Below are 13,993 nucleotides of genomic sequence, written 5' to 3'. Positions count from 1 at the left end.
CTTGTCTTGAGATTTTCATTTTTTTTTGTGGTGAAAAGATGGTCTTTCCCAAGGCAACTTTTGTACATAATACACTGGATTGAAAAACTGTATATTTGTTTAACAGGCATATATTGAATCAAAAAGTGCAATATTTAACCCAATAACAATCAATCGAGAATGAGGACATTGTCCCACACTAAAATAAAGTATGGCAACGTGCACATGGGTCCACCTAAATTGCACCTATAGCTATGTTGGACTGTAAAACCTAAATCATATCTGCTCATACACAGCCCCTGAGGGATATAATTAATACACAGCACTGTCTCCTGAGGCATGTGTGCTCTCTGCTGGAAAAAAAGGCTAATTGCAGGTGTGTGTTTGCTTATATTCCAAGTTCATAGGTGGTACTGTTACACTTTTAGCTAATGCACACACTTCCGAGGATAGAAGAAGAAGATGCAGCGAATAAGTACGTCACAGGGTTAGTAATGCCGCGTTCAATGCCGCGTTCAAAACAACTGGGAATTGGAAAAATACGTGATCAAATCATGACTTCTGTGATCTTCAGGTCGGAACACTAGAAAGAGGCCAGAGTTCCGGAGTTGGAATTCCGAATTGGATGACTGTTTACATTTATTTTCCACAGTCGGAGATCGTTTTTCCAGATTTCCGAGTTCCTTTGAACGCGGCATTATACCAATCTGAGTGTGTCACACAATTATAGTCGTTATGGCAGCCCATGCTAGTGAGCTTGAAATTGCTAAGAAAAATTTAACAGAAGCAATTGGTGATAATGTCAAACAGTAAGTATGCTACCGTTGGTTGACGTTGTCCTTACACGGTATGTTTGTTTTACTTTCCTATTTCGCATGTTGGTTTAAACGTCTACAAATAGATAGCAACGCTAGCTAACGTTAGCTGTCTGGAAACGGCTATGCAGTGACCAGTGTAACCTTAGCTATCTTATTGAATGTTTATTTCCTCAATTGCATATCTTTTAAAGTTACTGGGCGAACTTGAAGCTATGGTTCAAACAGAAGATAAGCAAGGAAGAGTTTGACATCGAGGCTCGTCGCCTTTTGGCACAAGACAACGGTTAGTGCAGATATTATTCGACATTCTCTGTTTCTGTGTGTTGGACCTAGCTGGTCCGTGGAGCCCTGCATCTTTCCATTAACCTCGTTTTTAGTGACTGGCTTCATTATACTTTTGTTACTCACCAAAGTCAATATGTTACTAGAGTGCCGATTAACTTTTCTCTGAATTAGCGAGCTGTCGTTTCGTTAGTCCAAAATATGTAATGTGAGCACTTTTTATTTACCGGCACTATCCATGCGTCTGATCTTGCCAACGACCAGAGCTACAGTTCAATGCAAAAAAAAGAAACTATTTCAAAGCTAACTCTCCCAATCTTCCACCCTCTCAGTTCATGTCCACAATGACTTTCTCCTGGCCATTCTCACTCGCTGTCAGATCATCATCTCCACACCAGGTAGGTTTTCCAATGTAGAATGTATCGATATCTTAATTGAAACAGTTTCCTCACATCTGTATTTTTTTATTTGACCTTTATTTAACTAGGCAAGTCAGTTAAGAACAAATTCTTGTTTTAATTGACGGCCTAGGAACAGTGGGTTAACTGCGTTGTTCAGGGGCAGAAACAACAGATTTGTACCTTGTTAGCTCAGGGATTTGATCTTGCAACCTTTCGGTTACTAGTCCAACACTCTAACCACTAGGCTTGACCACAAACCTGACTGCAACAACCTCCTCTTTTCCAGAGGGTGCTGGATCTTTGCAATGGGCAGGTGGCTCAGCCTCCAAGCCTGGCAAGCCCGCCAAAGGAAAGAAGAAGTTCTCCTCCAGACAGAAATTTGATGTGAGTTGTTAATAATAATGTATTAATTTTGTAAAGTGCTTTTCATTATCAAGAATAATCTCAGTGCATAAAATAGAATAGGGGGGAAAATAGATGGATATATCTCTAATGAAAGTAACAATCAGTCTAGGAAGAACGGTAGGCCAGCCGATAGAGATTAGTCTTAAGGCTTGCTTTAAAAGCAGTCTGAACGGGTGGGTATAATTTGTGGAACGTTCCAACAGGAATCTGTTACAAAATCTTTGAAGTACAAGGTTGCCAACAAATGCATACAAAGTAACATGGATCAATTCACCTAATATTAGCTAAATAGCTGCCGAATAGGCATCAACTCATCACATATCTTATTCTTAATGTTTGTCAATAGGCTACCAGAGTGAGGACAGACATTTTTCAGAATAAACATGGTGAGTGAAAAAACGTAATTAATTAGCCCACTCCCTACCCGGTATCATTCTGCCGCTATACAACTTTATATGCATTGTTTGTTGGCAACCTTGTTGTTTACGAAGTTTTTAGAACAGATTCCTGTTGGAACGTTCCACAAATTATACCCATCCCCCTGAACAGCCCTAAGATTATCTGGAAGTTCTGTGGGCGTGGGAGGAAAGGCCACAGTCGCCCATTGTGTGGAGCCTGGTCCTAGGGGTGTGGTCCTAGGCGTAGTTTGGTGCGTGGAGGTTCATAGGGGGAGAGTAGGTCAGACAGGTAGGTTGGTCTGATGTCATTTAGGGCTTTGTAGACCAGGAGGATAATTTTATATTAAATTCTTTGAGGAACAGGTAGCCAGTGGAGATCAGCAGGAATGGGATTGATATGGGTAAACTTTTTTTGTTGGTCAGAATCCTTAACACACGTGTAACAAATGTGATCATACTTCCTCATTTTCTTCCAAAGTGTTTATAAAGAATATTGTTGCCCTTGCATAATAGGAGGTGGCAATAATATATGGTTTAGATCATCTTTCTGTTGAAGTATAATGCTGTGTGTGTGTGTGTGTGTGTGTGTGTGTGTGTGTGTGTGTGTGTGTGTGTGTGTGTGACCCATGGCATCTTCAGCATCGTTTCCAGCCCCAGAACCCTCTGAGTGCGGCCCAGCCCTTTAGCCCACGGGAGGCTGGGGGTGAGGAGGATGAACTGAAACTTAGTGCCCATACCTTGCTGCTGCCCACCCGTGGCCAGTTGGAGGCCCGCATGATGGTCACCGCCTTCGAGCTGGGCCTAGACAATGTCATGGAGGACGCTGTCAGCACCATGATCCACGCTGTAGAGGTATGTGTGCGCTATACTGGTACAAGATATGAGAAGGGTTGTAGAGTTCCTGTTTTCAGTCTAGGGCTTAATCCCAATCCCCCCCGCCTTAACCCTCCCCATAACCCTCCCCATCGTTTGAGTGTCCCTCAAATGGAGCAACTAGTGGTAGGGAGAGATATCATAACCCTAGGAAATGGGACATCTCTACATCATTGGCGCACAGCAGAAACCGGCAAAGGATTGTTTACCACGCAATTCATTGACGTCAAGCCTTGTTTATCACAATGCCTGTACTGGCGGCAGGTAGCCTAGTGATTAGAGCATTGGGCCAGTAACCGAAAGGTTGCTGGATCGAATCCCCGAGCTGACAAGGTAAAAATCTGTTGTTTTGCCCCTGAGCAAGATAGTTGTTCAGGGGCAGTTAACTGACTTGCCTGGTTAAATAAGAGAAAATTAATAGATTTTTTTTTCTCCCTCATGCAGCATATGTTCTTACCATATGAGCAACAAATGAAAGAACAGCAAAACAACAATGTGCCCTAATCTACATATCTTCTGGCTTTGGTTCAATGTGGAGTAGTACTGAAGTAGGACTTAATTCCATAATAACAGTTTGACAAGTAACAGTTGCATTTTCTTCACTGTCATTTTCTGCAATTTCTTGGGGATTAATGGTTAACCAGTGGAAGTAATTAAAACTGTTCTGAATTAATATTTATACCAAACATTTGTGTCCATATAGAGATTGCCTACAAAGCTTCACATCCATAGAATATAGTTTTTAAAATGTTCTTATCCTGCACTACACAGAAGTAAGAAAATAGTTAACTACGTTACTTCAGCTACATTGCATGACAAATATTGTCAATCTCTAACTTTACTATGAGGAAGATCAATGATTTGAATTTGAAACTTAAATTTTTTTTTTTTTAATGACCAAGGCAAGCTTACAAAAATAGTTTATTCAGTTTGGGGTAAATGCTTTAGCTAGATTCTTTACATCCACCGGATTTCACAAGGTGACAACCTGGTTTGCTCAGGAGTCCCTAACGCATTAAACACCATGAATTACATTCATACACATGTCAAACACCATATAGCTAGCTATAGTTTCTCCCATTCTTCCCTGCAGATCCCCTCAAGCTCTGTCAGGTTGGATTGGGGGGGGTGTCTCTGCACAGCTATTTTCAGGTCTCTCCAAAGATGTTCAGTCGGGTTCAAGTCCGGGCTTTGGCTGGGCCACTCAAGGACATTCAGAGACTTGTCCCGAAGCCACTCCTTGTCTTGGCTGTGTGCTTAGGGTCATTCTCATGTTGGAAGGTGCCAGTCTGAGGTCCTAACCTGCTCCATAGTGCTTTTTATCAAGGAGTTCTCTGTACTTTGCTCTGTTCATCTTTCCCTCGATCCTGACTAGTCCCACAGTCCCTGCTGCTGAAAAACACCGTAGGGATGGTGTGAGATTTCCTCCAGATGTGACACTTGGCATTCAGGCCAAAGAGTTCAATTTTGGTTTCATCAGCCCAGAGAATCTTGCTTGTCATGGTCAGAGTCTTTTAGGTGACTTTTGGCGAACTCCAAGCGGGCTGTCATTATTATTATTTTTTAAATTGAACCTTTATTTAACTAGGCAAATCCGTTAAGAACAAATTATTATTTTCAATGACTGCCTAGGAACAGTGGGTTAACTGTCTTGCTCAGGGGCACAACGACAGATTTTAACCTTGTCAGCTTGGAGATTCGATCTAGCAACCTTTCGGTTACTGGTCCAACGCTCTAACCACTAGGCTACCTGCCGCCCCGTCATGTGCCTTTTACTGAGGAGTGCCTTCCGACTGGCCACTCAACTATAAAGGCCTGATTGGTGGAGTGCTGCAGAGATGGTTGTCCTTCTGGAAGGTTCTCACCTCTCCACAGAGGAACTCTAGAGTTCTGTCAGAGTGACCATCGGATTCTTAGTCACCTCCCTGACCAAGGCCCGTCTCCCACCGATTGCTCAGTTTGGCAGTGCGGCCAGATCTAGGAAGAGTCTTGGTGATTCCAAACTTCTTCCATTTAAGAATGATGGAGGCCTATGTGTCTTGGGGATTTTAAATGCTGCAGATATGTTTCGGTACCCTTCCTCAGATCTGTGCCTTGACACAATCCTGTCTCAAAGCTCATGGAATGGGTTTTGCTCTGACATGCACTGTCAACTGTGGGACCTTGTATAGACAGGTATGTGCCTTTGCAAATCATGTCCAAATAATTGAATTTGCCATAGGTGGACTCCAAGTTGTAGAAACATCTCAAGGATGATCAGTTGAAACAGGATGCACCTGAGCTCAATTTCGAGTCTCATAGCAAAGGGTCTGAATACTTATTTAAATAAGGTATTTCAGTTTTTTAAAATTAAATTGGCAAATAATTCTTAACCTGTTTTTGCTTTGTCATTGTGTGTAGATTGAGAAATGTTTTATTTAATCCATTTTAGAATAAGGCTGTAATGTAACAATTTGGAAAAAGGAAAGGGGTCTGAATACATTCCGAATGCACTGTAGCTTGATAAATATACATTTTCACAAGTTAACGTTGACAAAAATATGCATAATGGTTTGTTTCTACATTAACTAATATATTCCTCTTAACTACATTTTTTTGCATGATTTGTTATGAAGTTGTAATTACTTACATTTGCTTCCATCCTAGTGTTTTTGTTTTTTTGGAAGCAACTCTCCAGCCTTGGGAGCTTCTTGGGAGTTTTGGGAACCTCTCAGTCTGTGACTCGATAGGAAGTCTGCATCTCTCTTCACTTTGTTTGGAAGGCCAACTGGAGGGCTGAAAAGGCACTACGCCTCGCCCAAAGTTGAATTTGGATGCCAATCTGACTCGATGGGGGTCACGGGATCGTGCAAAACTGAGGGTGGGGGGGTGTATTGGGATTGAACCTAGGACAGATTATTTTATGCTTTGATACATGCTTTGTCTTCCCCCTTTGTACCCCCTCCAACATCAGCAGTCCACTCAGGATTCTCTAGGTTACTACTGTATTTAACCTGTTGTCCCTCCACTACCACAGAACCACCTGAAGGATGTGCTGACTGCCGTGGTGTCCAGGAGGAAGGCCTACCGGCTGCGTGACGGACACTTCCCCTACGCCTTCGGCAGTCATGTCACCCCACAGCCCTACTTGAAGAACAGCCTGGCTGCCTACCAAATCGTCACTGAATGGTAAGGAAGTCAGAGGTCAACTGTCTGCAGCTCTCCACTGTCATCTACCTCACATCAATTAGAAGAATGTTCAATTAAATCTCTAACTATTTGTGTCAATGAATCGCAAAGAAACTGAAACGTAATTACAATGCTATTATTAGAAAATTACATCCTGGTAAGCAGCTGACTGTAGAATAAAGTGTAACCAATTGTTCTGTTCCAAGTACACTTCCAGGGTCAACTTTAAGGGCCATTTATAAACATCAGTAGTAGCTAGCTAAATGGTTGTTCAAACAGCATATTGTGCTGTATGTGCATGAAGCAGAAGTAGTAACAGTTAGGTGAGGCAGGAGAGCTGCCAGTACAGCACCCTGCAAAAAGGATCACTGGATATAGGTCTGTCAAATACCTATATTTTAAATTTACAAATGGCAAGGTGCAAAAAGGGCAACGTATTGCATCATTTTTGCACCATTCTGTAAGGTTTTCTTGTTATTCCTAGAGAGAACTCCTTTGCGGTGTTGGGGGCCAGGCAGCATTTCCTTTTATATCAAATGTATTTATATAGCCCTTCGTACATCAGCTGATATCTCAAAGTGCTGTACAGAAACACAGCCTAAAACCCCAAACAGCAAGCAATGCAGGTGTTGAAGCACGTTGGCTAGGAAAAACTCCCTAGAAACGCCAAAGCCTAGGGAGAAACCTAGAGAGGAACCAGGCTATGAGGGGAGGCAAGTCCTCTTCTGGCTGTACCGGGTGGAGATTATAACAGAACATGGCCAAGATGTTCAAATGTTCATAAATGACCAGCATGGTCAAATAATAGGTCTGGGACAGGTAGCACATCCGATGAACAGGTCAGGATTCCATAGCCGCAGGAAGAACAGTTGAAACTGGAGCAGCAGCACAGCCAGGTGGACTGGGGACAGCAAGGAGTCATCATGCCAGGTAGTCCTGAGGCATGGTCCTAGGGCTCAGGTCCTCCGAGAGAGAGAAAGAAAGAGAATTAGAGAGAGCATACTTAAATTCACACAGGACACCGGATAAGACAGGAGAAGTACTCCAGATATAACAAACTGACCCTAGCCCCCCGACACAAACTTCTGCAGCATAAATACTGGAGGCTGAGACAGGAGGGGTCAGGAGACACTGTCGCCCCATCCGATGATACCCCCGGACAGGGCCAAACAGGAAGGATATAACCCCACCCACTTTGCCAAAGCACAGCCCCTACACCACTAGAGGGATATCTTCAACCACCAACTGAGACAAGGCCGAGTATAGCCCACAAAGATCCCAAGGGGGGGTACCAACCCATTACTCATAGATTACCTTTATGCTCTTGAATCAATGTCCGTACTGACCCGCTGTCTTTCTCCTCGTCCCCCAGCCCACCTCCCAGTGCGTCTCTCCCTGCGGGCCCACCCCCTCAGGTGTCACCAGACAATACTGAGCAGCAGGCTGCTCTCCTGTTGGCCTGTTCTGGTGACAGTCTCCCTGCGCCCCTCCCTCCTATCAGCATGTTTGATCTCTTGGAAGCGTTACAGGTGAGGAGATTGCAGCTTCAATTGGCTGTACCATCCCATGATATACAGTGGGGGGGGGGAGTATTTAGTCAGCCACCAATTGTGCAAGTTCTCCCACTTAAAAAGATGAGAGAGGCCTGTAATTTTAATCATAGGTACACTTCAACTATGACAGACAAAATGAGAAAAAAAATCCAGAAAATCACATTGTAGGATTTTCTATGAATTTATTTGCAAATTATGGTGGAAAATAAGTATTTGGTCACCTACAAACAAGCAAGATTTCTGGCTCTCACAGACCTGTAACTTCTTCTTTAACAGGCTCCTCTGTCTCCCACTCGTTACCTGTATTAATGGCACCTGTTTGAACTTGTTATCAGTATAAAAGACACCTGTCCACAACCTCAAACAGTCACACTCCAAACTCCACTATGGCCAAGACCAAAGAGCTGTCAAAGGACACCAGAAACAAAATTTTAGACCTGCACCAGGCTGGGAAGACTGAATCTGCAATAGGTAAGCAGCTTGGTTTGAAGAAATCAACTGTGGAAGCAATTATTAGGAAATGGAAGACGTACAAGACCACTGATAATCTCCCTCGATCTGGGGCTCCACGCAAGATCTCACCCCGTGGGGTCAAAATGGTCACAAGAACGGTGAGCAAAAATCCCAGAACCACACGGGGGGACTTATTGAATGACCTGCAGAGAGCTGGGACCAAAGTAACAAAGCCTACCATCAGTAACACACTACGCCGCCAGGGACTCAAATACTGCAGTGCCAGACGTGTCCCCCTGCTTAAGCCAGTACATGTCCAGGCCTGTCTGAAGTTTGCTAGAGAGCATTTGGATGATACAGAAAAAGATTGGGAGAATGTCAGATGAAACCAAAATATAACTTTTTGGTAAAAACTCAACTCGTCGTGTTTGGAGGACAAAGAATGCTGAGATACACCCAAAGAACACCATACCTACTGTGAAGAATGGGGGTGGAAACATCATGCTTTGGGGCTGTTTTTCTGCAAAGGGACCAGGACGACTGATCCGTGTAAAGCAAAGAATGAATGGGGCCATGTATCGTGAGATTTTGAATGAAACCCTCCTTCCATCAGCAAGGGCATTGAAGATGAAACCTGGCTGGGTCTTTCAGCATGACAATGATCCCAAACCCACCGCCCGGGCAACGAAGGAGTGGCTTCGTAAGAAGCATTTCAAGGTCCTGGAGTGGCCTAGCCAGTCTCCAGATCTCAACCCCATAGGAAATCTTTGGAGGGAGTTGAAAGTCCGTGTTGCCCAGCAACAGCCCCAACACATCACTGCTCTAGAGGAGATCTGCATGGAGGAATGGGCCAAAATACCAGCAACAGTGTGTGAAAGCCTTGTGAAGACTTACAGAAAACGTTTGACCTCCGTCATTGCCAACAAAGGCTATATAACAAAGTATTGAGAAACTTTTGTTATTGACCAAATACTTATTTTCCACCATAATTTGCAAATAAATTCATTAAAAATCATACAATGTGATTTTCTGTCATAGTTGAAGTGTACCTATGATGAAAATTACAGGCCCCTCATGTTTTTAAGTTGGAGAACTTGCACAATTGGTGGCTGACTAAATACTTTTTTGCCCCACTGTACCTATAGCCAAAAACATTGATATTTTAATTGATTTCCTTTTCACTTGCATTCAAACAAACTCATTATTCTGTCTAATCAAAAGGCAAAGCTGAACAGAAGGTATTTATGTAAATGTGTGTGAAATCTCAAAATAAACAAACTACTTTATTGCTAATGTATATGCTTTTCCTTGATGTAGGTCCACCGGGGTGTGATGCCCTCTCACACCATGTATGCCCTGAACATGGAGCGTATCCTGTCCCGACTGTGGCACCCAAGTCACGAGGAGCTGGAGCAGGACCATGTGCACCGCCAACGCCATGCAGGGAAGGACGGCCTGCTTGTCAGCTGAGACACACAGACGGTCAGGTGGACACGCAGACAGGTCGTGGTTGGGTAGGGCAGAGACAAATGGAGAGATGAACACAGTGTTGAAGCACCTATGTGGGTCCTATACCCTGCCTTGAAGCAGAGGGAGAGGATGATCTCTAAAACTGGATTAACACTCCACTAGGGAGTGCAACCAATTCACCACGCAACACAACTTTACACTAGTGTCAATAACGTTTTAGAACGCTTGGTGGAGTGTAAACCCAGCCTTAGATGCATATCGGTGTGGAAGACTCACAGACCTGTAATGTAGAGAAAGAAAGGAAGTCCCAGTGTTGTGGTATGGTCACAGACATGGCTTTTTAAGGCACTAACATGTCTACACACATGCACACACATCTCTCCCATAACCTCTGACTGTTTTTTTAAATGCACTGTTAACAAGTTTGGGTGCATTTCTGACCTTCGGGTGAGTTTATTTTGTTAGTTAATTTGTCAGTGTTACTTTTGTATTTCCCACACCTCTGTGAACAAATGTTGCGGCCCCTTTTATTTTGATATTGACATGCTCTTGCAGAATTATGCCTGAACTACACTTGGGTCCTTGTTTACTGTATTTTGTCACAGCGATGCATGCATCACAGTATGTATGCAAATGTGTATAAATGGTTTTGTATTTTTTTTCACCAATTGTTTTTAATATCAGTCAAAAATGGCAAAATGAAATAAAAAATATATTACACTTCTGTTAACACAAGTTTTATTGAATACATTTTTTCCTATTACGTTCATAATTTGCCCATTTTTAATCTTCAATTAAAATAGATTACTAAGTAATCTTCCGTTGTAACTTCTATTAATGAAATAGTGTATCTATTTCTATGGTGGAATAGAAATGTGTCATCTTTGGGAATAGGTGTGTAGAATGTTCCCCCTCATTACTCATGTGCACTTGAGCTCTGTAAAACACCACCACTGGTATGTCCAGAGACTGAAGAGGAAGTGCGACACCCCACTCTTGTTTTCTTCGGTTCAATTAACTAAGTAGGCCGGACACAGCTGCTATAGAGCTTGTAGACCTAAAAAACGAATGATTTACCTCTGGTTGTTCAGCCTTGGGCAAAATTAATGGAGAAAGAATAGTTAACATGACCTTTATGAACGATGAAGCCTTTTATGTGAGTTTGGTCTTACATAAAAGCTTCAGTGTAAAAAAAAGCCACGTTAGCTGATGAAGATCTCATAGAACAAAATGTATAAGCTCCCCTAAACCTGTGTTTACCCCACCTTATTTTAAGCGTTTATCCAAAAAAACTCACTTTTTCCGTAGGCTTTGTTCAACGAACCATAGCGGAGTTTCTGCCTACAAAAAAAATCAATTAATAATGCTCCCATTTTTTTTTCAATGGTAAACGGCCTGCGTGAACTATCTTAATTTTTCCACCATCTTTGGTACGACTACTAGGTCTACTACCGACCAGCATTTTCAACAGAACACCGTATTTTAGGCACACTTTCGCGAATCCTACCTCTTTTCCTAACCTTAACCTGCTACGTTAATTCACCTAACCTGCAACGAAAAAGTAACTGGTATCAAAGTGCCGTGAAAAGAGTGTCTCCAACACCCACCCGTCATAGACAAGGTAGCTGCTCACAAAGCTCTCTTGCCATATTTGGCTTGCTTGCTACTCATTTCCGACACGATGTCGTCCAATCGTTTGTCGAGGAGTACGGTCCACTACCAAGCGATTACACTACACAGAAGTGACTCAATGGTCTGTCTGTCCATATTTCACTGTCAACAAACATTGAATTAATTCACTGTTCATCCTAGGCTGAACTATTGACCTATTTCCCTGTCAATAAAACGACATTGAAACCCCCATTCTGAATAATTATAACCGCGACAATATCCTTAATGAGAAGTTTTATTCCACGTTATATTTTGTCGTTTATACATACATTTCGCATAAAAACAGTTATGATAAAGTATTAATTCAGATCTAACATTTATTATACCCCTTTCACAAAATGGTATTAATGTGTAAATGTTAAGAAAGTAAGGAAGTTGTATCAGTCCTAGTAGCCTAGCCTACACACACCTGTGAGTCAGTCCTTTCACAAGGTGTGTCAATAACGCAATGTCTCATATAGTGTTACATTGTACAACTTGTTGCTGGTGAGAAAACTCAGTGCTAGACTTGGACTATTTACATACTAGACAATTCATAGGACAACAGGCACTGGCACTGTTTGTTGGCCTTGGCCACCACTAGCCTAATTATTCCACGAATAAGTTTATATTGTCCCCACTCTGTCAGGCGCAAAGACGAAGTAATGTATCACGCCTCTAGGAGCTGCGTTTGGTCCCACAATGAAATGTCTCTCGCTCAAAGCGCAGTATTTGGCCGTTCAGAACGCCTGGAGCTGCTGCGTCAATATGAGTTGGCACCCGCTGTTAACGTGGTCCATGACCTTCTGTTTGAGCAGTGCCAGTTCGTCCCGGAGCACGTTGGCAGAGGAGACCAACTCTGTGTGTTGGGTCTTCAAGTTTTTGACCCTGTCCTCCAGCCTCGAGATCCTCTCCAGCTTCCTTTTCCGGCATTTGGACGCGGCCACCCTGTTTCTCAAGCGCTTTCTCTCGGCTTTTATCCGCTCCTGGCTCTCCATGTCGATAGGAGACAGCGGAGGGGTATCGCCGCTCATCTCGGGCACCGTCTGGGGCTCCTCTTTGAATGACTGTAGCCGAGCATGCTGTAGCCGTGGATGCTGGGGTGGCCGCTGGGGCTCGACGTGGGTTTGGGACGGGACGGCCGTGTAACTAGCGGAGGAGTGTCGGTCGCCGTTAAGTGCCGACGCAGAGCTGACAGCCCGACTGAAAGTGCCCAAGTTTGTGTATTCAGGTGGGTCGGGGCGCACGGTGCAGCTGTAGGGTATAGGACTGTCCGACACAGTAGATGAGGGTGCCATGTTGTTGGCAGCATTGGCTTGAGCGTCAGAGCTGCCATTGGGCATATGCTGTTGATAATGAAGCTCCGCGAGCGCCTTTACGAATCCCTCGGCAAAACCCTCTTGCTCGTCGGTGATGTTCTTGGGACAGAGGAACTGAGTTGGGGTCGGAGTCGTCAGACCATTGCAGGACTGGATGATAAGCCTTTCCAATTCAGGGGAAGCCAGTTTTAATAATCCCACATCAGGGGATGTCAGGATGTCGATAGCTTTCGCCCGCAGATGAGGTTTAAACATTTTAGGGTCGTTGAGGTTCAGTGTCATGCTCTGCTTCAGGGTTTTCGGGTTAAACCCATGATATCCGCCCACTGCGCCTTGCTGACCATTTATAGATTCGTCATATAATGTAGCTTCCATCTTGGTGGGCATCAATTGACGGGCCTTTATCGCGAATATAATAGCTGGAATAAAAATCCAAACATCAAAGGTCGAAATTACAATAAACAATATGGAGTGATAAATTGCAATCTGATGTCCCCTATCTTTTTACAGTCCTCGGACAAGTAGTTTTCGAATTTCAACTCGGAGGACAACTCCTGATGTCCGATGTGGAAACTTTTCTTGAGACTTTATAAAATAATAGTATCAAACAAACAAAATAACTTTACTTCCTCAATCGATAGGCGTCTTTGTTTCAATTAGGATTGAAAAAATATTCGATTCGCCTATTGAAATAAGGTTTTTCTTCTTTAAGCAGATACGGTGTCTGACTCGACACAATGTAGTTTCTACCACTTCCAACGTGGAGACGAACTTTATCCACTTCTAAGCTGCTGCTATACTGAAAATAACAATGATGTCATGTATGAGGCTTCCTATTGGTTTGAGATGATGTGATGGGCGTTACTTTTTTAATGACATGCATGTTGCGTTGACAACCAGCCATATTCCCGCCTCCCGCAAAGGCTGATGGGATTAGGTAATGCAGTAAAAGGAACGTTGTCCTCTGGGATTACGTTTTTATTTTGAATATCTTCTTACCCGCTTTATTTTGTGACCCAATCTCAGTCAGGTTGACCAGATTACCTTTTAAAATCAGCTTTCACAATATTTGCTTTCTTTCTTTTGCTCTTTGACTTTGTGGGTGAAAGCATGGAAATGTGATATACTTCTGGTGCGTGTGACAGCGTGATGGTGGGCAGGGGGGTTGTTTTGTTTTTCAGGTGATACGTTATGAAGGGGAATGATCATGTTCAAGTAAATATC

The 13,993-nt window shown here is 43.2% G+C and overlaps 2 protein-coding genes across 2 annotated transcripts; one reads left to right on the top strand and one right to left on the bottom strand.

Moving 5' to 3' along the window:
- The first annotated feature begins 443 nt into the window (after window positions 1-443).
- On the top strand, window positions 444-10,520 carry tada1 (transcriptional adaptor 1). The gene is made up of 8 exons (XM_029643013.2): window positions 444-788; window positions 989-1,080; window positions 1,412-1,477; window positions 1,767-1,864; window positions 2,923-3,135; window positions 6,173-6,324; window positions 7,697-7,853; window positions 9,648-10,520. The coding sequence occupies exons 1-8, from the start codon at window positions 715-717 to the stop codon at window positions 9,798-9,800; spliced, it is 1,005 nt and encodes a 334-aa protein (XP_029498873.2). The 5' UTR covers window positions 444-714; the 3' UTR covers window positions 9,801-10,520.
- Window positions 10,516-13,547, bottom strand: LOC115114614 (transcription factor Jun-like). The gene has a single exon (XM_029643014.2). It carries the CDS (start codon window positions 13,154-13,156, stop codon window positions 12,191-12,193), a length of 966 nt encoding a protein of 321 aa, XP_029498874.1. The 5' UTR covers window positions 13,157-13,547; the 3' UTR covers window positions 10,516-12,190.
- Window positions 13,548-13,993: the final 446 nt, after the last annotated feature.

This window comes from Oncorhynchus nerka, linkage group LG9b (assembly GCF_034236695.1).
Source record: "Oncorhynchus nerka isolate Pitt River linkage group LG9b, Oner_Uvic_2.0, whole genome shotgun sequence".
NCBI classification, from domain to species: domain Eukaryota; kingdom Metazoa; phylum Chordata; class Actinopteri; order Salmoniformes; family Salmonidae; genus Oncorhynchus; species Oncorhynchus nerka.
Note: the sequence above shows the minus strand (reverse complement) of the source record. Positions and strands in the feature narration are given on the sequence as shown.

Bases quoted from the DNA above. Each gene is read 5' to 3' on its own strand.
- tada1 (XM_029643013.2), top strand. From the start codon at position 715: ATGGCAGCCCATGCTAGTGAGCTTGAAATTGCTAAGAAAAATTTAACA. The intron at 1,865-2,922 runs GTGAGTTGTTAA...TGGCATCTTCAG, and splicing joins CCTCCAGACAGAAATTTGAT to CATCGTTTCCAGCCCCAGAA. The intron at 7,854-9,647 runs GTGAGGAGATTG...TCCTTGATGTAG, and splicing joins ATCTCTTGGAAGCGTTACAG to GTCCACCGGGGTGTGATGCC.
- LOC115114614 (XM_029643014.2), bottom strand. From the start codon at position 13,156: ATGCCCACCAAGATGGAAGCTACATTATATGACGAATCTATAAATGGT.